The sequence below is a fragment of the Sardina pilchardus genome, chromosome 8 (assembly GCF_963854185.1).
Source record: "Sardina pilchardus chromosome 8, fSarPil1.1, whole genome shotgun sequence".
NCBI classification, from domain to species: Eukaryota; Metazoa; Chordata; class Actinopteri; order Clupeiformes; family Clupeidae; genus Sardina; species Sardina pilchardus.
In genome coordinates, this window is record NC_085001.1 from 9908494 (window position 1) to 9933056 (window position 24563).

Consider the following 24563-nt stretch of genomic DNA (forward strand, 5'->3'; position numbering starts at 1 on the left):
CTCTTCAGTGAAAATATACTGTATTGTGAGTGTGCGTGCATGCATCTGTCTTCTAGCTGAGACTGTTCAAGGAGTTCCTGAAGGATGCAAGCTAGGACCTCAGTGCCTCATTGACTAAGCATCTGCACAAGAATGACCACAAAGTCTGTGTGGGTTAACAAACCTATTGATCGTATAGGGGAGAGAGGGGTAAGACGAGCCACTATTTACATTTTTCATCACAGCGTCATGTCAAAACACGTGTCGTAAAAGCTATGTAAACCAATTCAGCCTTTAAACTGATCTTAAAATCCATTTAAAGTTTAAAAGGGATATAGAGTGGATGCATGGACCATATTACCTTGTTCTCATATGTTAAAATATGTTAAAATATAATATCGTACATGATTCTCATATCTTAAAATATCATATTGTAATCCTTATCAAAAATAAACTCAACTGCAATGTAAAAGCCAATATAGGCCTGATATTGTCAGGCTTTTTGTGGCTCAACTTGCCCCACCTCTTATGGCTCATCTTACCCGGGAAAAAATGCTTCACATGACAAGCAAGGCTAAGATTTGTCATTTTGATTAGCCCTCATAAAATAGCTTATAAAGGCACCATCTCAGATATAATGTGTCTAAATGTTGTTTTATTCTTGTTTTCTCTAAATCATCTTACTTCTGGACATACATGGAATTCACTCAGAGAGCAAAAAAACACATTATTCCAAATATCTTTCTTACCAAATTTTCCATGTGCTTCTCTACAGATGTTAGGAAAGGGTCCCCTCCCCCTTAGAATGCTGTCATACAATCACATTTATTTACCATATCCTAGAAAAAGGGTATGGCTCACCTTACCCCTCGGCTCATCTTATCCCTCTCTCCCCTACTCTTAACATAGGGTTTAAATTAAATAATACACATCAGCTTAATGAAGAATACCTGAGCATACTGTCTTAAATAATGCAGTGGCCTACCCTAAGATCCTTGATTAACAGTGCTGGCAGCAGCAGGGTAGACCAACTCAAACGTCTCTGTTGTCAACATTCTCGGATTCATGTGACAAGCCAATCGAACTTGAACAATTATGCACAGATTTACAGACCTACAAACACAGACTCGGTCAAAAGGTTGAGAACTCAATATGTAGCCTAGTACACGACTTTTATTTCGCAAATTTGGTTCTACCGGAAGTCGTATTTTCGTTGGAACACTCGCTAATTTCGTTAGAATCACACGCTCAGAGCGTGTTGAGTGTTGACAGGAAGACCTCAGATTCAGGCAAAACTCGTCATGGCTGGCAGAAAAGCAGTAGAAGTATATCTTGATTTATTGTCGCAGCCATGTAGAGCCGTGCAAATATTTCTTAGGAACACAAAAATACCTCACACGGTGAAATTAGTTGCAATCCGAAAAGGTGAGTATAACAGATAGACTAGGAAGCCTAACCAACATAGGAATACGAACTATTCGACGTATGTTTGTTTATTGTTCATGAGGGTATGCAAGGTCACTTCCATTTGAGACGCAGGAGTTCACTGTTGTATCGCAGTTATTTGCTGCACTGAATCTGAAGAGAATACGTAGTCTAACCTTTACATTTCTTGAGTGGCCAGGACGCGACCTCTGAACTTTCCCCTAGATGTCCTGTCGTTATGATTTTTCCTACCAGAGTGACACACTGGACGTTGTTGGAAGTTAATAAAATAAATGCCGATTCCATTTTATTGCATGCGCTGTTTGCATTGTAGTAGCCTGGCTGACATGTTCAGCTGTTGACGTTAGATCAAATAGGCTAAATAATTTCCATTGGTCACCAAGTTATTGTCTGAAGTCAACACAGAGACGTCAACTTTCTTCACCAAATTACAATTTGTGGTCATTTACATGTAGGAGAAAACAGGACCCCCGAGTTTACCGGACTAAATCCAATGCAGAAGGTGCCAGTCATGGTTGATAATGGATTTGTTCTGACAGAGAGGTAGGAGTAAGTAACCACAATGCAAAAAGTTGTGTCAGCATTATGAAAGTAAGAAATGACAGCAGCCTAAACCTGCTCTTTCAGTGATGCCATTCTGAAGTATCTTGCTACCAAATACGATGTCCCTGACCACTGGTACCCACGTCACGCAGAGAGGAGGGCGAAGGTCAATGAGTACACAGCTTGGCATCATACCAACACCCGTCCACATGCGGCTAAAGTTTTCATTCTTGAGGTGAGATTGAGTTCAGTGATGCCCACATGTTAGAACATATAACATATTTGAGGTGGGTTAGTGGTTTCATGGTTGAAATCTGATTTCATTGCTCATATAATATGTTTTTCTATGGTTCTTGCTATTCTGGAGTACATTGGAATATACTGAAATAGGCATTATGTTTAATAATGATAATAATAAGAACAAACAATAAGGCTAGAACATGTAATTGAGAAACTACCACAGCTTGAAAATGCAAAACATGTGATGTAAACTGTACAGTGTTAACAGATAATTTACAATGGTTTTGCTCAGGTATGGTTGTTGCAGTGCTACTGTAAAGCTGTTTCTATGATGGTTGCTCTGATGGAACAGGGCACCTGTTATGTGGTTTTAGCTATCAAATAACATTGATTCAATAGTACATGTTGCCGTTTAATTACAGCTACATTACAATGACTTGTTTGTTGGTCTGTAACGTATAGGTGCTGATGCCTCGTATGATGGGACAACCCGTTGAGACTGAGAGGGTGCAGAAGGCTTTGGTTGAGCTCAGCGGCACTCTAGACAAGCTGGAAGGCATGTTCCTGAAAAGGCAGCCCTTTCTGTGTGGAGATGACATTAGCCTGGCTGACCTGCTGGCAGTCTGTGAAATCATGCAGGTAATCAACCCACAGAGGATCAGCAAGATGGAGGAGGATGCAGGATTTTTCTATGTTCTGTGTTTTATTCTGGTGTGCTATGTGAATTACGTATGGTACTATAGAATGTCATTTATATTTGAATGGGGTCCATCTTTTTACTACATTGAAATCATAATGACATGTTGTCGGGATTAAAATGGCATGTTTAGGATGTTGTTAGATAACATAATAGATAGTTGTTTTTCTTTTTTTCTGAAATGACACCATGTAGTTAGTTTGTTGTGACTTAACTTGGGAATCCTTGCTGCTGTTATCGATTTCAGCCCCTGGGGGGTGGCAGAGACATCCTGCAGGATCGACCCAAACTGTTGAGCTGGAGGAGCAGAGTCCAGTCAGCCCTGAAAGACTCTTTCGACGAGGCACACACGGTCCTGTACCGCTTGCGGGACAAGTCCAAAGCGAAATTATGAGCTTGAGCAGCGATGCATTGACAAGTCTGGAGTCAATTTAAGCTCTGATGAAGCAGGCATGCCTTGTGAGATGAAACAACATGATTTATGCTTGAACTCGGTGGGTGAGTTCTGAAACACTAGGCTTTTGAATTGTGTCTCTGGGAATTCGATAGTAGAGAATTTAGACATACAGCGCCACCTACAGCTAATGTAACAAATATCAGCAAATCATAAAGTTCTTTGTTATTGGAGCAAGGCATATATCTCTTGCCTTTGATTTAAGTCATTGCTTTCCAATCTTCAATTTCAAATTTTCTTTGCTCTGCGCAGTCTTTGGATGCAGACATTTCCCTGATTTGAGACAATATATAAAACGATTAACAGATCATAAATATGTTCATATATTGAGATGTGCCTTTGATTCTTAGTGCATTAAGACCATTCTGTACCATTTGGCAGTATTGATTGACTACGGTCATACATACTGTACTACGTATTGTAGTGGGCCTGGCTTAAATTAAACACGCTTTAAATCACAAGTGAAAGTTTATTATAAAACCTGATCTAAGGAGAAGGAAAGGGAAAAGGCACCAAACAAGGGCTACAGTAATTTCAGAAACAGAAAATATATACAAATATCAACATAATTGGAATGATGAGACAAAAACACACAATCCAGTATCTAGCATTAGCTTGTTTCAGGTATCCTTCCTTTGCCGCTTGGCTGGTTGTTGCTGCACCTCCTCGTCTGTATCTGCCTGTCTGCGCCTCCTGCTTGCGGAGGGTTGCGAGGGAGGTGGTGGTGGTGAGGGAGGTGGTGGTGAGGGCGGAGGAGATGGTGCCTGGGGCTTTAGGGAGAGCACTCAATCAGGTCACTTTACAATAATACAGTAAATGAATGTATACATGCTAATAAGAAACTACCAATACTTGGATGCAAAAAAACAAACAAACAAACAAACATGCATTTGGATGTAATCTGTGGTTTTTAAATGTTGTTTTGATGAACACATTGGAATGGAATAAATAATTTATTTTCTCAATGTCTTTAGTCTCTTACCTCAGCATCACCCGCACCTTCAGGATACATGATCTGGTTGGCCAGGTTTTTCATTGCATCGTCCTGTAGAAACGAAACACAGATATGAACCATGGTGTAAAGCTTATCAGAGGATCAGACTTGCATTCGTTGGCATAGCTTTTCTCTGCACATGCACACTCGTATGAAATATTCAAACCTGCAGCCACGGATGCTCCAGTGCTTGTTCAATGGTCAACCGTTGCGTGGGGTTAACAACAAGGAGCTTCTTCACAAGGTTCCTTGCTAAAAAGGCAAATGACATTTTATGATGTTCAGGGTGTGAACACAGCCATTTCAATCCAATTGCTACGCCAAAAGAGAAAAATGAAACCACATGGCCAAAACTTTTACCTGGGGAAGAGACATTTTCCCACTTGGCCTGGATGAACCTGTAATGTCCCTGAGTGATTTGCTCCCTGACAGGAAGATCGCTGATGTCAGGGTGGAAGGGCTGGTAGCCACCCAGGCTGTAAGGGAAAAATAAATAAATAAATTACATACAGTCATCTGCATGCATTTTGCACTTTTAGAAAAAAGGTGCTATATAGAACCAAAATGGAATTGCATGCTTCATACATGCCACCCCTAAATGGTTCTTTAACCCTATGAGCCCTGATTGATGCAGTGTGTCAAAAACACGCCAAATCAATGCAAATATTAATACATTATATTGTGGTAGATCTGGGTAGCCTAGATCGTGCTGAAAAAAAACCCCAATATGTAGCATGTGTGAATGAAAGGTAGTGAAAATGCCCTTAAAACAGCCTAGGGCTCATAAGGTTAAAACAGCCTTGGGCTCATAGGGTTAAAACAGCCTTGGGCTCATAGGGTTAAAACAGCCTAGGGCTCATAGGGTTAAACCATTTTGAAGAGTCCATTAACCCCTAAGGGTTCTTTAAAGCCTGCATAGTTCTATGTAGCACCCCAAGAACCCTTTTTTTATATATAAGAGTGTGACTTCTGTTATTCAGCAAATCTGCTGATCAGAAAAAAAATACTTCTGCTTGCTACACCTGAGCTGTGGGTGCAATGAAAAGTGCAGTACCTACCAGACGAACAGGAGCACCCCGAGACTCCAGCAGTCCACTGCACTTGTGTAACCCTCCGTGTTGGCACTGAGGAAGACCTCGGGGGCCAGGTAGTTGGGCGTTCCACACAGTGTTTTCATCAGAGATGACTCCTCCAAGATCTTGGACTGGTTGAAATCTGTGATCTTAAGCACAACAAAACAACCACCACATCTCAGTGTTTTCAAAAAAAGGGGAGTGAAATAGGAAATTGTAAAAAGTAAAGATGGAGGAAAAAACCCTGCAAAATAAAGAGAGGAAGTAACTAGGTTTTACTTTAATCAGACACTGGTCCTCTCTGGATGAAAGGAGAATATTTTCCGGTTTGAGGTCTCGATGTATGATGTCATTCTGGTGGAGATACTGAAAGGAAAATATCACCAGATCATCACAGTGCAGGACAGGTCCTAAACAAACACTAAATAAACAAAACAATACAATTGATTGATCCATACCTGAACTCCTTTCAGCATCTGAAAAAAGTACAGCTTGGCTACATCTTCCTTAAGCTGACCTTGAGTTTTGATTCTCTCCAGAAGCTCTCCACCCCGCATCCTGAAAGAGAAGACAATACCAGTGGTCAGGAGTGCAGAAGAAAACCTCCGTAGAAGTGACCCGGCCCGCCATCGCCCACACACACACACGGCCACGGCCACCGTCATGCTCAGCTATCATGGTGTGGAGTCGGATCAAAAAAGGTGCAGACATGCTTTGAGTTGTGACACAAAGCTCATTGATTTTCCAGCACGAGCCCAAAGAAAACTCTGGCATTCACTGCAGCCAAGACACTAAAGATCTGTTTTGTAGCGCATGGTGGCTTATAGAACAAAGGGCAGACCGCGCTGTACCACATGCAAATCATGAGGTAAGTGTCACTGACATCTTTTACCATCTACACAGAGAGAGCTCGACTGAAGAAAAGGTTTCAGTCAGCTTTCATCTTTTCCTACAGAGGCCATAAGAGGCTTGTGATCTTACTTCAGGGGTGGCTGTACTTTCCGATACGCCCACGACGCACAGCAGCACAGAATCACATATTTGTCCTGTGCTTACTGGAGGCTTCAGGTGCCTCCGTCACGAACCTGATCTACTGTGCTGCTGTAAGTTTACTAATTCAAATGGCGATAATAGAAATATTCCACTCACAGCTCCAGCACGATGTAATACGATTCTTCTGTTTGGAAAAAGGCCTCCGTTTTTATGAGACAAGGCTGGAAATAGAAACCCAGTATTCATTCAAACTTACTCAGAAAGCCAAGCTTAAAATGAATTGAATTTAAATAAAGACTTAGACACATGCTTACATGATCAATTCTTCTCAAGATTTCAATCTCTCGTTCAGCATTCCGCGTCGCTGTCTAAAAGTATGCCCAGCACACATAAATATTTATAAAAAAATATTTTTACAATTTTTTTTCAAAAGTAGAAAAACGGTAATATGAGCATAGAGACAATTAGATGATTATTCAGTAGATAACTGACTTACTCCAATGGATGGAAAGTTCTGCTTGTTGATAGTTTTCACCGCAACTTTTTTACATGTATCCCGCTCAAAAGCCAGTTTGACTTCGCCACAAACGCCCCTGAAGACAAGGAGAAAATTGCACTGAACACACTGCCCTATAACTTTAAAGCCCACTCCTTAAAACTGGAGGTGTAAACCCTCCAAAGTAATACAAGTAATGGTTATGAAGTCCACTTACACACCAATCTTTCGTGACATCAGGTATTTTGCCTTAAATTCGCTGGGAAGGTTTTCCTGTTCATCTGCAGTTAAATCAATGAAGACAAAGACTGGAGAGAGACACACGCAAAAATATGTCACCCACTGAAAACATGCAGTACATGTATAAGCAGTTCATTTAAAATAGGTGGAATCAAAGTGTTCTGTTTGTTTGGGCCAACAACCAAACAGAAAATTATTCCATCATGGCACCAGCTCAAAAACTTGAATGGCTAAACGTAAACAAATAGTTGGTGTCTGATGCCATGAAATGAATGCATATGACTTAAAAAAATTGCAAAAGTCCTCTTCTCTTCCCAAGAGACGTTTATGCACATGACTGTTGGTGTACCAATCAGAGCACCATCATCCCTGAGGAAAACTGCATCCTTCGTGGACAAGGCCATGATTAATTGTGGCTGTTGGAAGTTGACTAAAACATGAGGGAGGTGTTCTCAACTGTAACTTCATTTTGCCTGCAGGCATTAGTTTACACTGTCCACTGAGGCGGAAAAATCTAGACAGTTTGATATACAATTTGTTTACCACAACAGAAAACTCAAGAAAAAAATGTGAAAGTCACTTTGAAAAGTTCTCAGGATGTTGTGTTTGTAAGGGAACCACTTGTGTAAGTGTTGTGGTTTAAACATGACACTTAATTGGCAGAGCTGAAGTTTCCTATTCTCTCAGATGATTAACAACACACCTTTGTGACTTTGTCCAGCCAAGGATATCTCTGCATTATTGGCTAAAGGAATTGTTTTCCCCTTGCCAATTTCAACAGCATCAACATACGTTCCATTGGCACTAGTGTCCTCAATGAACACAATATTGTTCTCCTGTGAAATCAAAGGAAAAACATTTATTTTTATCCAGAACGATCATAAAGGCAGAGGGCAACCATAAATGTATGCATTTCAAATGACAGCCAGTGTTTGAGAATCATAAAGACCAACCCTGAATATTCGAAAATGCCGTTTACTATAAGATTTCACCCATAGGCTGGTAGTATCAGTGAAGGTGTAGCTGCATCTTCTGTCCCTTCCAAACGTATATTCATCATCAAAACAATCTGTAAACAATTATGAAGACATTCCCAATTAAACAGCAATATGGAGCACCACAACTCCACAAAGCAAAACAAAAATATACACAATCCATATGAATCTGCCATAAACTAAAACTAACATTGCTATTCTGAAAAGTTATCATTACAGTCTATGTTCAAGATTTGGAGAATAGGCCAAGGAAACAAGCTGGATTGCTAATTTGGTAAGCCAGCTCAGGCAATAACATTGTTATTATTGGCATGACCAATTTTCTAACTGTTTGAGTTCAATAATGCTGTACACTACATGGAAATACAAAAACAGAATGACCTCTTTAGTATGTAATATCAATACATAGAACATATGGCACATGACACTGAACTGCTGAATTGCAGCCAATATAAAATAAGTCCATTTGCAAGTGTTTGGGAGAAATTTGGGGCCATCAAATGTCGATAAAGCTCTGAAATCCCTCTCTAGAGTCAGTGATTTGGTTTATCCTCTCTGGGCTACTGTAGAAATATGGTGGCATAACATGGCAGAGTTCATGGAAACTAACCTGCTCCCTTTGAAGACTTTAAGGGCTCATTTTAAGTTAACAAAAAACTCAAGAGATTCAGACACACGGATACACTAAAACACTAACAGATCGTACTAAATCCTACACGCGGTATCTTTAAATGTCCTGCACATTGCCAAAACCCTTATACAGATGGCTGTGTTTGATCCTCTGCTATGGTAAAATAATGAAGTGAATTGAATATGAAGTGTATGAATCATCCATTTTGGAAGAATTTACACAAGAACACCCGATAGCTGCTGTACATGTTAAAGCCCCACTTTTGTTTGTTTAGAATACTTTCAGAATATATGACATAATTTCAGCTTATGCTGGGTCAGTAAACTGCAGAGTACCTGTATTTGCTATACAAATCGAATAGCCAGGACTAATTAAAGCACTTTTCCTCTGTTGCACGCACACTATTTGTTTATCCACCAAATAACGATGTCCATAGACAAGGTAGAGCATGTTGCATGATTTTATGAAAGTATGATGTATTGCGACATTGAAGCAAATCAAATTTGTAGTTTCTTAGGTCTCATTTCATCGACCAACAGGTACACTACTCGATCTGGTAGTTACATAGAGCGGTTATAGCCGAGGTTATGGCCGCGAAGTGAATGCAGAAGTGCTGTTCACCCTACTACAAGTTGATGAACCGCTGAAATGATTTTGGAAACACTATGTAAGGTACGAAACGCTCCTTAGCGTTGCTTTAAACAGTCAAATACAACCCCATTAAGCTATAGCCAAATATATTTTTGACACTCTATTTTTCCTCCTAATAACCGATAAAATCAGCCAATGAAGTGGGCATGAAACGGTGGTGTATCCAGTGGCGGTGAGGAGTCTGTGTGAGAGGGCCCTTACTGTGCACTCTGAAGCCGGACACCATGGGCAACAGCCGGCCCCATGGCTCAGGTTCTGGCTCCTCCTCCGGGATGGAGGCGAGGTCTCGCACTGGGATGGTGTCCACAGAGCTGACCGTGCCCGAGCCGGAGGACGACTGGCTGCCAGAGGTAGGAGCAGATGATGAGGAGCTTGAGCCACTTTGTGACTGGGGCTGGGATTGCGTTTGCGACTGTGTTTGCGACTGAGAGGGGGTCTCCTTATCAGGCTCCTGAGACATGCTGCTGCTGCTGCTGCTCTATTCACCTGAATGAGGGGAGAAGGGAAGCGGGGTACATTTAAGGTCCTCATTCCAAGATTTGGAACGAAGAATCTGTCAGTTTAGGTAATGACAGCCTGCATATGCACTGCCCACAAATGATGAGCTCAGAAAATAAAACTTTTGCGTTTCCTTTTTCCCCCACGTTCTACAACCTACACAAACAAACTGAATTGTTTTTCAAAGAGTTGCAACCTATCGAGCGTCTTTCAACAAGACATACCACTTGATGTAGCCTACTACCGCAGCTGGTTATTGTTGACATCATGTTGCTCACTCAGATCAAAACATCGTACTAACTACGCCATCACAACTCTGTGGTCATACCTTTAAGAGGAACAATGTATCGTTTGCTCGTTTGTTATCCCTTGAGTAAATAATGTATACAAGCAAAAGACACTTAACATTTATTAACGTTATAGGAAAACTTTGCAAGATTGAGACAGACAGACGACGATGCTAGGTTTGCATGATGCTACGATGTATGCAACTAGATTGTTACACCGTTGACAATAATTAAGGATGTATATGACAGGACATATCTTGCTGTTATGAATGCATATTTAATGGGACTTACCTGATTTCAAGGAAATGTATGTAGTACACGTGCCAAATTTACCGGGCTTATTCTGGACATGCCTAGGCACAGCAGCATCATACGTATTACAAACGCAACCAATCAAAAGGGAGAATTACATTCTGGGAAAAGTAGTTCTAGTTCCTAGTTCACAGCAGGCTATGTATCTGTAGCAGCTATCGTTTAAACGCAACGTAGCAGACGTTTCGACCGGTCTCGACACAATGATTACAGTGAATTTATACATTAATAAACTGAGAAGATACGCAAAAAGTTTAAGAAAACCAGTGATTGCACCGGATGTGTACGTCCCTGGGTATGCTCAACATTCGACGAATAAAAGTCCCTCTGACAAAACAACAGGCGTTGTTGCAATGTTTGTGAGGAGGACTATGTGTGATATTGTTAATGATGATTAATGGTCAATCCACATTTGGTCACATTCATTTCAAACAACACAGATTGCTGTTATTGTTGCTAAGCAAAACCCGAAAAAGTTTTATTTTGAAGCGTCTCGGTCAGAGGAAGTAGGAAGTTGGATAGATTCAATGGTATGGGTACTACACGCGGAATTGTTATGGAATTTTCTATCGACTGATGCCGACTGTCAAGAGTAGAACTAGGGCCTAACCATGTTGACACCATACAAACTGCGTCAGTTGTGTTGCCTTTATTGGCTTCAGTATGCAAGGAAGGTATATGGAAACGGGCATAGGGTTTTAAATCCTACACGATACTTCGGATCTCTGGTCACCTTCAGCTCAAACGTAGTCGGGCACGGCAGATATATCGGCAACCTATTACATCATGACATTGGAAGCCCAACAGTAACATACTTTCATCTGGCGGCTAGAAGACTGTGTACAAACTCAGCTAATCGAAGGTGTTGGAGCTGCGGTTCACCAGCCCCTTCATTCTTTTGCCCATCTTGCAAACTCGTGCAGCCTCCTGCAGAAAGAATCTCTTATTTTGACATCCTGGACTGGTGAGAACCTCCATGCATTCATCATAACATTATGATAATATTATATATATTATATGAGGCCTATACTGAAAACATTTTCACTGGATCCCCATTTAAATTATAGCACATTATTTATGACCTACGACAATGACTGAAAGTAGCCTAGAGTAGTGTGAGGTAATCCCAGGTGATTCAACTTGTTTGTGTTTTGGCTCTGACCTACTCCAGCTTTGTCACTACTTGTTGATTAGTTTCTTGAGGATTAAGTTACTCTTTTTTTTCTTGTGGATTAGGGGTTAACAAAATTATACTCTATGTCCCGTGTAGGAAATTTGTCCTCTGCATTTTTACCCATCCGGGAGTAGTGTACACACACACACACACACACACACACACACACACACACACACACATTTAATAGTGACCTCACTGGGGACACACAGCCAGACCCAGAGCAGTGGGCAGCCCTTTGATCCGGCAGTTTGGGGTTAGATGCCTCATCTGTGAAGAGCGTTGTTCAATTACTCCCAGCGCCCACATTTTCCCTCCTATACTAGTCAGGGGTCGAAATGGCCACCCCTCAGTCACAAGTCAGATACCCTATAGCCATAGATGCAAGGATGCAGGGATGGACAGAATATTATCAGCAATTATACAGATTAATATCAATGTGTAGGTACTAGTAAGTAGACAAGACATGAATTTTACTGTTTAAAAAAAAAAAAAAAAAAAAAAGTGTTTTATGCGATGGTAGTGCCTAAGAATATTTAATTTAATTGAATTGTAAAAGTACATTACGGGTAGTTAAATTGTTATTTGATCATCTATTAAGGTCCTTTTTCACTTGCTCTGTTTTCCACTATTATATTAATTGGGAGATTGGGGACATCTTTTAATCCTGTTCTGTTTCTCTCTCAAGTGAACAGACATTTGCTCTGAATACCCAGCAGCTCCAGCGAACATACTTACATCTTCAGCGCTCTCTCCATCCTGACAACTTTAGCCAGAGGACATCGGTATTTGGCCTATTTTTGGAATTTCCAATACAAACTGCATCAACGTATGCTTTTATATGCTTTGTAGTCATATTTTGTTTTAGTTTTTTATTTTTATTTTGGTTGTACATAAAACTATGTTACTAACATGGGATACAGTAAATAGGAAGTGTTATATCAATGATATGTATTACATCCTTACTTGCTGTTTTAATGTTTAATTTGATATCTGGTGGCTGGTAGCTGTCTACAGGCATAACTGACATCCTCCTAATTAACATCCACTCTACCATTTGTCAGCACAATGCTGCCTAGCCTAACAGTACACTGCACTAGTGCAGCCAGATGGAATAGAGAAGGCTGCTCAATTGCCACCAAAAGCATTTGCACTGCTGCATACAGATGATTGTATTAATTAGTACCACTGGCTATCCGTTAATTAGACACCTTATGGAGCAGAGGGAGCTTAAGGCTATAAATCAGCTGCACGAGGTTGCCGGAATGTTCTCATGGCGCACGTTGCTCCCCATATAAGGAAGGGTTGACAGCAGAGCTCCAATAGCATCCACTGGAGGTTATTGATTCGCTTTTTAAATTTGACAAGCCTGACAGCTGAAAATACACACTGCCTGCGAGCGTTTTTTCGGCCCATTTTTTTTTTTGCCACATTATTTCACCTGCCACATATCCTTCACACTCTTGTCCCATGGCAGTCTCAAGTCTTAGCGCCATTATAAAAAGTGGCAAGATCTGTTCAAATATCCAATTATCGGCATTGCTCAGGATGCCTCCACTCCTCCAGCAGTTCCCTCGTAGGCATATTCAAAAACAAAGGTGCCAAACACAAGGAGACAGAATAATGTGAAATAACTCCCCATGACCCTGTTACACAAGGAAATGAGTCAGGGAACGAGCACTTATCTATCTGCTCCCAGTTTACCCTTTTGGAGTTGACCGATTCTACTGTTTATGTCCATGTTGTGTAATGCTATATTTTTTGGTAGATTTTTAGTGGTATAAAACTTAAATAAAATAAAACTAAAATAAAAGTTATGAAAAGTGTTTTTGTGTTTTCCGGTTGTTTTCAGAAAGAGCAGGAATATTCAGCTGAACAGTCTGCATTGATAAACAAAGCCTATAGGATTCTTCTGAAGCCTTTGAGTCGCGGGCTTTATATGGTAAGCCTGGTCTTTAATTACCAATTCAATTATGGCACACACAACATGAGTTTTAATAACCTTACCTCCCCCTTTTTGCTGTACACAAGCTCTATCTTTAGACTGTTATTAGTCTGTGCTCTGCCATTAAGCCGCTAGTGATTGATTTCAGCTGGAACTCAAGGGCATGCACCTGGAGGAGGGGACCGACCTCAGCGCCGACCCCCAGCTGCTCATGGAAGTCATGGAGATCAACGAGTCACTGGCCGAGACTCGGAGCCAGGATGAGGTCGACTCAATCGGCCGCTCGATGAGAGGTAGGAAGATAGCAGCCAGTCCACATCTGAAACAGCATGTCCGACCGTGCTTGTTTTGGGGAATAATAATATGAGCGGCCATGCATTTCTGTTGCTTGTTTCTCTCCAGAGAGACTGAAGGAGTTGACGGGGCAAATAAACACGGCACTGAATAAAGGTAATGTGTCTTGCAACAACATTTCCCTTCCCTCCTTGCTCTCTGCTCTGACAGTTCAGTTTCCTGACGAGCCTGCTGTGAAGACATAACGACAGCGTTTTCTTTTCTTTTTTTTCTTTTTCTTTTTTTCATGCTCTCGCTGCAAGATGTTTTCATGCCTCCCCCTTCTCTTTTTCACAGGAGACCTTCAATCAGCCAAAGCACTTCTCGCCCAAATGAAATACTTTGCCAACATTGAAGAAAAAGTGAAAGACAAGCTTTCCGAACTCGCAGAGAGTGCTTAGGTACCAGATGAGTACCTACCATTTTTATGGGGTTCACATACAGGATGTTCTGTGAAATTTCAATACAACTTTAAAACGCACATTCACAACTAGTTGTTATGTATTTATTTTGGTATAAATGTTGAATAACAAATAAATGATGCCTCCACTTTTATTTTAATTGAATTGAGTTTTTAATATATTTCTGTATTTTTCTGTGCTGATGATCTGGCTGGCCTCTCATGGTATCCCGTAATGTATCATATTTATCTTTTAGAAATGATACATCAGTTTATGGAAACTACTTTACTTCCAAGCAAATCAAATTGTTGCCATTTACTAGCTGAAGTCACATCGTGGCTGTTATTGAATTGGCCTGGATAAAATGATCTCATTACCAGTTGTACCACTGGTCAAAATGAAGGATGGAGCCAATTATTTGGCAATTTAATCACCAGCAGTGGTTTTTATTTTTCATGATTTGTCTGTCTGTCTGAAAACAAGGTCGGTTGAGTTTGGTGAGTGTTCCGTAACCCAACTGTAGAGGGAAGCATGTTCCGTTAAAAAACATGAGAAGCAACCAGAGGGACGGAAGTGGCTCTGCAGCATTAGAGCTGAGGAGATCTAAGTATCACGTCTGCATGCCACACACATGTGATAGACACCATGATGCACTCAAATGTGTGTGATATCATTTCATTTCTTCCCCAGAGATTACGATCTCTCAATCACAACATCCTTAAAGCCAGCAGAGGTGGGGGCATGGGGTACTCTCTTCTCTCTGCAACAGAAGAGAGAATATTCTTTTGCTCTCATGTTGCTGCTTGTACCTTGTAAGCGGATTTGAAACATTTCTCTTCTATATCGCACTATGCACCTTATAAAGACTTTGACTATCCCCCTTCATTCAATACTGCTCTTATGATGCAAGGGGTAACACATATCCACACACACACACACACACACACCGTGATGGTGAGAGTTGTGAGAATCTTGAGACATCACGGGGAGATGTCACTGACAGAAGAAAATGGAGAAAGCAAGAGACTGCAACTTATGCTGGAGGAGGTTGGCTGTCATTCAGATGCAAAGGTGAAGAAACAGAAAAAAAAAAAATCCATATCACACCACGGGAGTGTGTGTTTTTATACCTCCCCTCAGAGACCTTGGGAAGGAATCCTGCTTTAACAAGAGCTGACTGGTTGTTTATTAAGTCAGGAACAACAATGTCACGCATTCAAGTTTCCACTGTGGAGAAGCCATTTCCTTAATACATGTGGAAGGGGAGTGAATTAAACAGGGCCCACCCACTGCAGTGGAGCGGGGGGAGAAAAACTCGCAGTCCTATTTATTATTCATCCCCCTAATCGGAAGGCATCTACGGTGCCTCCAAATTAATGAGAAAATGTGATCGACCAAGTCTGAGGCCACTGCTGTCTCGGAGGACTCCTAGAAATTGAGTTTGAAAGGGAAGGAAAGAGAGAGAGGCAGGAAGAGTAGAGGTGTGGTTGTGTGTGTGTGTGTGTGTGTGTGGGGGGGGGGGTTGTGGAGGATGTGTGTGTGTGGAGGGGGGGGGGGTGGTGGAGGATGTGTGTGTGGGTGTGTGTGGGGGGGGGTTGTGGAGGATGTGTGGGTGTGTGTGGGGGGGGGGGGGGGCAACAGCAGCTCAGGAGCTGTAGCTCACTGGAGAAATTGACTTGGATGGCGGCGGAGGAGAAATGAGCTGGGAACATGTGGTTTCAGATTAAGCAAGGTACTGCGGGCTGGTTTCAGTCGAAGACCAATGGCCCATAGCATCCCCCCGATTTTCTCTCTCAGTTGGCAGTGCTCCACCTGGCCACCGTGGGAATTATTAAGAGGGGGAAAAGAGTATTTTCTCTATCGCATTCTACATAAAGATCTATGGCGAGAGCTGCAGATAGTGAAAGGTTACTGATACGGATAAGCTCCATTTTTTTCCTCCGGATGTTGCTCTGTTAATAGGGAGCTGGCAGAACCTGATAGCCTTCCAGTTACGTTCCCACCTGCTGTCATTTTGAATTTAGTCAATTAAATTCAACCTTCTACGCTGTAACTCATCTCTGTATAAAGATGTCTGGTTCTTACCAGGAATACAAAGCATACTTTTGGTGCAATAGATTTGCAAATGTAGACATTGAATTTGTCCTTGATTTTGATGAACAGCGTTGTCAAGTTAAAATTTAATTTCTTGTATTGAGCTAAAATGGCACTTGTTAAATTATTCATATGAGCACCAATTTACAATGTTCTAACCATATCTCCTTATAGATATAGTCCTTAACATAATCGGCAGAAAACGTCTAGTTATGAATGAGAGAAGCAGCAAGAACACACAGCTAACATTGGTTCATCTCCCCTCATATTTTAGACCAGTGAATGTGTCAAAGATTGACACACTTTGAGAGCTTTTACAGTCCCCTTCACAATTACTGCTATTTGGTAGCCTGGGTTTTCCCATACTGCCTTGCGCGGTCATTTCAATCCCGCTGCTAAGCCAGTCTGGAAACTAACGCCCAAATGTTCGCCTGATGTTGGCGAACCAATCACAGAACATCCGAGAAGTTTCCATTGCCTTCTTGCGTCTACATTCGACGCCAAAGGATTTACGGCAGCCCTTGGCGTTGCATACGAACGAGTTGGGTATTTGATAGACATCCGTGGCGCCCAATGAACGGATCTGGGCATTTTTTCAAGTACGAGAAAATGAACGTCTGGTTGCCAGACCACGTCTCATTTGAGAAGTGGTAGGCGTTAGCCAGGCTAGCTATTTGGCCCATGTGGTGAAGATCAGTGAGAGGATTATAAGAAATGTAACTTTTGAATGAGGAATGAGTTCTAACTGTCACCCTGAACATTTGCGAAAAGTACATTTATTCTGAGAAACGAGTCTCTCCAGGAAACAATCATTTGAACAAAATTACCACAATTATTGCCATAACTCCAAACCTACAGGCACCGCCTCCATGGGAGAGCCTTTCCTGACACTCACAATTGAATGTAAGTACCTGGCACTGTCTGTCTCCGATGGCATACTTCCGTCACTACACTTGAATGCTGTGTGACCTGAGTGCACTGTGTGCCTCCTCCATGTAGGGCATATTTCAAAAGAATAGTGTCGTCTCACATCGAACACCAACTTCCAATGTAGAAGGGGTGTCACTTGCGCTCAAGCCTTGTCGGTGCTCACAGTCCAGGACCACAGGATTAGAAACGCTGGCTGGGCTACTTCTAATAGACTAACCCAGAGATGACCTGAGCACTCAGATTACTTAATAACTTTTTTTTATTGTGGTGCACAAAAGACTGACGTTTCGACGCACTGCGTCTTCCTCAGAGTCACCAACTTCCAATGCTTAACATTTGTATTGGTGTCCTCTATTCGACAGTGACATGGCCGTACTGTGTCAAAACATGAGCAGCTTATTATATTTATATGTTGCAACTTGCTTGTCTCTAAAGTGTGTTTACCACTGCTAGGCTACTCCAGATTCCTCAACTGCAGTTATCAAGAGGTTGAAAATGCTCGCTTGCCTTTCGCTAAGTACTGTAGGCAAGATGCTGTTGGTTGAGAGCAAAAAGTGTCCACCGTTCCACACTCAGCCTTTTGATCATTAGGAGTGTACCATCTGGGGACTTGCAGTGCACTTTGTGTCATGGTAATTTTCAGTGTAATGCGCTCGCGTACTCAAATGAGGTCGTGTAAGTCCAGAGGTACAGTATGCCGTATGAGATGCAATGAAAGAGATGTGGAGGAGCCAGGCAGGGCGACCATGGTGGGTCTAGTGTAAATAGAAGGTTGACTGTAAAATAACCTGATTCCCCACTGTTAAAGAGTGTGTTTTTAAATATTAATGTGTGTGTGTGTGTGTGTGTATGTGTGTGTGTGTGTGTGTCTGTGACACACACACACACACATATATTAATATGTGTGTGTGTGTGTGTGTGTGTGTGTGTGTGTGTGTGGAGTGGTGGCATAACTGGCTACAACACCTATACCGCATTTGGGTCAAACTTGCTTCCCATCTCTCTTGCTTCCCCATCTCTCTCTCCATGGCCTGTCACAGTAAAAAAAGTTTAAAAAAATTGCGGTGGAGGATTTTAGATATTGTGATGTCCTCTAAAGGTCTTGGAAAACCCTGTAAGGGGGATATGGCATGCAGTCCATGAGATACCAGGACATTTTAAATCAAAATCTACCCACATCTGCCAAGGAAGCAAAACTGGGTCATCGTCGGATCTTCCAGCAGGACAATTATCCAAAACATGCCCGCTGATAGACTTTTGCAGGATATGTGACATCTCCATTTACTCGTCTGTGGCTGAATCTTGAGATCCTCCTCACGGACTCTCAGACTTTGATGTGTGTGTGTTCCTGCTAACTTTGTGGGCCTCAGGGCTTTTCCACTGTGAAACGGTGAGGTGCAGCCAGGAGGGCTTACACGCACTCTTCCTTTGCCCTCTCCGTGAGTTGGCATCTATGCAGATTTTACCCCCTTGGGAATCCCCAATAATTCATAGCGTTGTGACGTGGAACACAGTGTTACCCAAGAGGAGGCTGGAGGCTTGAAAATACTGCAGTAAACAACTGCCATCCAGCGGAAACGGAGGCGTGTTTGCCACTCGTGTCGCAGCTGCTGTCCCAATCATGTTATTAGCATTTTGAATGCTTATAGCCTCTCAAACTTCATCACTTATCGATGGATGTCAGTGAAGTCTTTGAGGGTTCAGGGCTTAAACCTTAGGGGGGGCATTAAGATTTTTCTGGTGTCTGTTGCCACTCAGTAGCCTATAAATCATTTGTGCTGAGTATCTGAAACGAATGATTTGTCTGGTGTTGGTGGCATATGTGTCACTGCATGGGGTAAAGATATGTTTTGTTGATGACTTCCATAATCCAAGTGTGCAGGAGTTACTGCTGATAGATTTAGGTAACAGCTTTACAAACTCCTGTGGTTAACCACGGTTTTAGCGCTGGGAGCCAGGAGAATGGCATTTATGTCCTCAAGGAGAACGCTATGGAATGCACTATGACCACCAAGCTTTGTCATCCAGACAAGGCCACTCATCCCACAGCAGTCAGTGAAGCAGAAGGTCATGGACTCGGGTTATTTGCCAGGAAGTGTTTTTCCTTGAGCAGTCTCTTGCTTCTACTTCAACATGAAAAAAGTAACATTTTTGACAGATGTGTTGATGAAAGTGTTCTTCATGCTTTTCAGTCTTTTCCAGAGAGTGTTTCCTGTAACATTGTCTTTGAAGTTCAGAAACTATTCATTGTCAGATATGGTCTGATGAGTTTCACACTGATTTGCTGTTAATTACCACATGATAATGACTTATTAAGGTGTAATATTTAAGTGTTGGTGTAATATAGGCCTATTCTGATGCCATGTACTCAGGAGAGGAACACGATTTATAGACTGAATAAAATTGAGAAGATTTATTTCCTTCTGCCTTGAGAATTACACCAGGGCTGTATATTTTAAAAATAAAGACAAGCTGAACTACATAGTCCAAAGTGATGGACTTCAGACATGGCTTCGTGATTCAAATATGAAAGCTGCATTTATAATATTATGGTCTCTGTTCAAGTATGTCACACCAGCTGGGGATATTCTCCCCCTTGCCATTTGAGGTACGTGAGATTAATACTGTACAAATCTAAATGCAGTAAAACTGGCTCCTTTCTCTTTCAGCTACGGTGTGCCGGAATTCCCAGAGGTATAAATCTCCCCGAAGCAGCTCTCGCAGACTTTAGATATCAGATCTGCCCGGAGACTTTATTCCAGAGAAAAGCTTGCTTCAGCATCACTGGACAGTGGTATCTGCCATTTTGTCAAGTGGGGGGAATCGTCCTGTCCTCGTCACGACTTACAGAGCGCCGTCACGATTATTAATTCCTCCCAGCTTCCCCCTCCAGAACATGTAATCCCTCTTCAAACATGTGCCATTAAGATGCAAGCCAATTAATTACCTAACTGAAAATCTTGCGCTGGTTTCCATCACAGAGTGGATTACTGCAAGTAGGCCAGAAGGAGCCCCACAGAATGCCTCTGTTTCACTATGGAGTCTGACTCCAGACTTGACATGTTTCCCTGTAAACACAAAAGAATGTTCGGGCAGTAGCAGTTCCTTCCTCTTTTTTTTGTAATATTTCATGACTTTTTCTATTTTCTTTTCTTTTTTCTTTTTTTTTTTAAATGAGATTATTACAAAGTGATGCCCCACTATGAAGGCTCCAAGAGCGCCTTGAATGAAATTCAAACCGGTCAATAGAATCCCGAAGCAGATTAGTTGTGTACGGAAATCAATTGCAAAAATCAAGATGGCTGAGAGAGCTCTCTGCTCTCGTCTGTTGTGCTCTGCTAGCAGCGTGAGCATCAGATAGCTGGAAACGTGACAAAAACATCCCCGTCGCCGTTGTGCACCTTCCCCATGGGAAAGGAGGCTCAGATTTTAATTAAAGATTGGCAGAGCATCGGGATCAAGAACATCACAGGGAATCCTCTGCCTCAGCCTATGCTTTTGAAACGTCAGGAGGTATTGTATGAAGGAATTTATTTATTTATTTATTTTTTAAACACCTCAGGGTTTTGTTGTGTGTATTGTTATTTATTTTATTTATCTATTAGAAGTGTTTGACAGTCATAAGCAAGCGTCAAAAACACTACACACAGGAGAGTTCTGAGGGAGGCATCTGGATGGTTGAGGAGGGCTGGAAGTGAATATCACCCATCTGTGCTAGCCAATGAATGCTATTTACATAATTCACCTTGGCTCCTCTAGTCCCAGGTTTGGTGATCTGTATTCTGATTCATTTGTCACATATAGTCACACACACACACACACACACACACACACACACACACACACACACACACACACACACACGCACGCACACACACACACAAATGTCTGGATTGCACTTTATTTCCCTTTAGACCAGGCTTTGGCTTGGCTTTAAAGTGTCTGGGAGGCTGGTGAACGCCTATTATTCACTTGCAACTAGTTATTGCTTTAGCACCGCGCTGAATAATGACAGTGACCAGTGGTATGGGTTCTTGGTGTGAATCAGTGGACTGTGATGCAATTTGGCCTATAAAACCACATCCTGCCCACAGCAGACTGGAAGAGCACACAGGGAACCCCACCCAACCCCACCCCAAACACACACCCCACCCCACCCAACCCCACCCCAAACACACACCCCACCCCAACCCCACACTTGGAATTTATGACCAACGGTAACATTCCAATAAGCATCCAGTCAAGAGAGCAAACGGTGAGAGTGTTTGATTGTGTGAGGTGCAGCCTGATGCTGATGGCCCACTCAGATTATGAAATCACTTGAAACACTCTTTGACTTTCACACAGAGCCTCTCCTATTTAACATTCTCCATCCACGCAGGTGTAGCAAAACAGCCGTGCTCTTGAAAGTTATTTTGTTCATTTGCAAACCCAGAGCGCCCTCCAGTAAACAATCCTCAACGCTGGCCTTTGTGTTATTTGGTGCTGATAATGGTGGGATAATGATGCCTCTGCCCATGTGTCTGTGTGTGTGTGTGTGTGCGTGTGTGTGCATTCGTCTATGAGTGTGTATGTCTCTGCAGGTTTTAACAGTACTGTAACCTTTTTCTGCAGTCACTGTTTCCATGCCAACGCAGACTTCAGCTGCAACTTTACAGCGCAATAAACACAAAAGGCTGATAATAGATTTCATATTCATCACACCTCCATTGATCTAGCCTCGCTTCAGCACAGATATGGGCGGTTTGTGAATGCAGAGCAGTCGCTGGAAACAGACAAATCCATCGTTGCGCATTGCAGCTTTCCATGGCCAGCGCTAATGCCCTCATCACAAGCACAGCCGCTTGACATTTCACGTGTTTAATTGCAGACGCGCTAAATGATGCCACGCAGGTGGCTACTGGAGGGCAAAGGTCAGAGTGGTTTAATGAGGGGGATTACATTTCACCTAAATGTCTACCTGCCTCTTCTGAGTATGAGTTGCATTCACACACACACACACACACACATTGATTAAGAGGCTGTGTCAGTTCCTTATGAAGATATGCTTTGTATCTCAGCTGTTCCTGTCCCTGCAAAAACAAACAAAAAAAAAAAATTGTGTCTCAATGAATTTATTTAATTGGAATGAAATTAAGACTGTCACCATTGTACTGATACGTATATCCACATTACATGTTAAATCATTTCTATTAAAATATTTGTTTTGTTAAAGACTTCATGGAGGATATTGAATGTGTGTATTGCAGCAGGAGGGGGAAGAAAACCCCTCTGGCTCTTCTGCTGTCAATGTTGTGGTTATTGCATCTGACTGGACAGTGGCTACACAGCTCAGTCCTGTCAACACTTAAATGGAGGTTTATACCGGGGTGTCTTTCTGCCACTGACCTGTGCTCACCAAGGCTGGGTGGCTCATGAATTGCCACCGGTCCACCTCGAGCCATGCGTTTCTTCTCTTTGAAGTTTTAAGACCCTTTTTTTTTTTTTTTTTTTAACATTTTATTTTATTCCTGCTGTTGCCTCCAGTTATGTGGGGTTTTGATAGCTGGGATGGCTAGCCCGTGAGTGATGAGACTCTTGATGATATATGATACTCGCCCTCAGATCCTTGCCAATCACAGCTGTAGCGCGAAACGTATCCTTTTCAGTTGATGTCAGCTAGAGCCCATCCATCTTTGATCCTGTGTCTGTAATTTTGGCAAGGACTGTTCTTTTGATTAATTTCTCTCGCTGTGGCGGTTCTTGGAGCTTAAAGATCAGCTGGTGACAGATTGATGAGACTCTCATCCTTACCTCAACCCCCATAACTGTGCAATTATATGACCGTATCAAAGAGTTATGAGAGACATATACTCTTCACTAAATATAATGATGGCAACATCATTCCCCATTAATGTTCTATGCGGGAGACTGTCAACCTCCCGGTGTATGTCAACAGTCTGTTCAGTCCCTGGGGCTGTAAAGTTGTGAAGCCACAATACTCACACAGTTGCTGTGGTTCAACAAGTCAGTATGCACAACATACGTATGCATTTGTCACCCATTAGGGTGCAGTAATTTCCTGTGCATTAGTCGCCTTGTGTATAAGCCGCAGGACAGTGTTTTATGCAAGTTAAAGGAAACAAAATCATGAATACCATATTAACTGCCCCCGTGTATTAAGAAATAACAATAAAAACATCAATGTATAAGCTGCGGCTAATAGTGGGAAATTATGGTAATAAGACAAAACAAAGGGTTTTTGATTTGTGTATTTGTCTTAATGTTTCAGTTGCATTCACTTTCAATGGATTATAACCAGGGGGCAAACCCCCTATTTTAGGGAAATCAGACATGGGCTGCTGTAAAAGGTTGTCATACAAAAATAAAATCTAGGGTGTCCCAGGATCACAACCTGGGTGGCCAACCCGGTCAATAAGCTGCTGTTTGTGTGTTATCACCCTCTTTATGCCCCATTATAAGTCTATGGACGAATATATTATGGGGTGAATAGGGTAAAAATTTTAACAAATAGATATTCCCACAAAAATTCCCCGCCCTGTTGTGTGGCTTGTCTATGCTCTCTCCCTCTCTCCCTCTGTGCTATTCAGGAGCAGGTGACGGTGATGAGGTGCACCTGATGGGCAAGAGTATAAAACTCCTGTGTCTCCGACAGCCACTCTCTGCTTCCTCCTCCCGGCGTTTGGTTTCCTTTGTTAGAACTCCTAGACTGATTCTCGCATGACACCTTTGGTTACTTCCATTATACTGACTTACACTACACTACACCACTTAGAATCTGTTAATTATCTTTATTTAATAAATCCAGTTATTATTTTGGAATCTCTGCGTGGTCTTCCCTGTTCATGTTTCATGCCAAGAGCCAGCATGTCACACTGTACAGTACATTTGTCATCTGGGATGATTGGTATTCCATACAACCGGTCATTTCTCACCCATGAGAGAACTAAAGAAGAGAATACACGAGACAGACTGGGAATATACTGTATACAGTATCTGATCTGATCTCTGCTTTGAAGTCAGAGTGACATGTCTACGCCGTCATGTGACATTATCATTTGGCATATGCACTGTGTAATCTCCTTTCCCAGCACCTCTTAGTATGTGGTAATGTACGTCGTCCACCTCCGGGCAGTGAGTCCAGTTAGAGGGGGACT

The 24563-nt window shown here is 42.0% G+C and overlaps 3 protein-coding genes across 3 annotated transcripts; 2 read left to right on the top strand and 1 right to left on the bottom strand.

The window, feature by feature from the left end:
* Positions 1-1228: 1228 nt before the first annotated feature.
* Positions 1229-4324, top strand: gstt2 (glutathione S-transferase theta 2). Its single transcript, XM_062542670.1, has 5 exons — positions 1229-1404; positions 1881-1968; positions 2053-2203; positions 2671-2847; positions 3153-4324. The coding sequence occupies exons 1-5, from the start codon at positions 1281-1283 to the stop codon at positions 3297-3299; spliced, it is 687 nt and encodes a 228-aa protein (XP_062398654.1). The 5' UTR covers positions 1229-1280; the 3' UTR covers positions 3300-4324.
* On the bottom strand, positions 3815-10736 carry chek2 (checkpoint kinase 2). The gene is made up of 15 exons (XM_062542669.1): positions 10509-10736; positions 9634-9918; positions 8109-8224; positions 7859-7991; positions 7133-7223; positions 6916-7012; positions 6734-6787; positions 6576-6640; positions 5885-5984; positions 5706-5792; positions 5412-5575; positions 4714-4829; positions 4520-4605; positions 4342-4404; positions 3815-4129 (listed from the first exon to the last, which is right to left on the bottom strand). The coding sequence occupies exons 2-15, from the start codon at positions 9890-9892 to the stop codon at positions 3980-3982; spliced, it is 1581 nt and encodes a 526-aa protein (XP_062398653.1). The 5' UTR covers positions 9893-9918; positions 10509-10736; the 3' UTR covers positions 3815-3979.
* A 312-nt stretch (positions 10737-11048) lies between these two features.
* Positions 11049-14536, top strand: hscb (HscB mitochondrial iron-sulfur cluster cochaperone). The gene is made up of 6 exons (XM_062543970.1): positions 11049-11493; positions 12392-12488; positions 13556-13645; positions 13797-13941; positions 14051-14098; positions 14279-14536. Exons 1-6 carry the CDS (start codon positions 11141-11143, stop codon positions 14380-14382), a joined length of 837 nt encoding a protein of 278 aa, XP_062399954.1. The 5' UTR covers positions 11049-11140; the 3' UTR covers positions 14383-14536.
* Positions 14537-24563: the final 10027 nt, after the last annotated feature.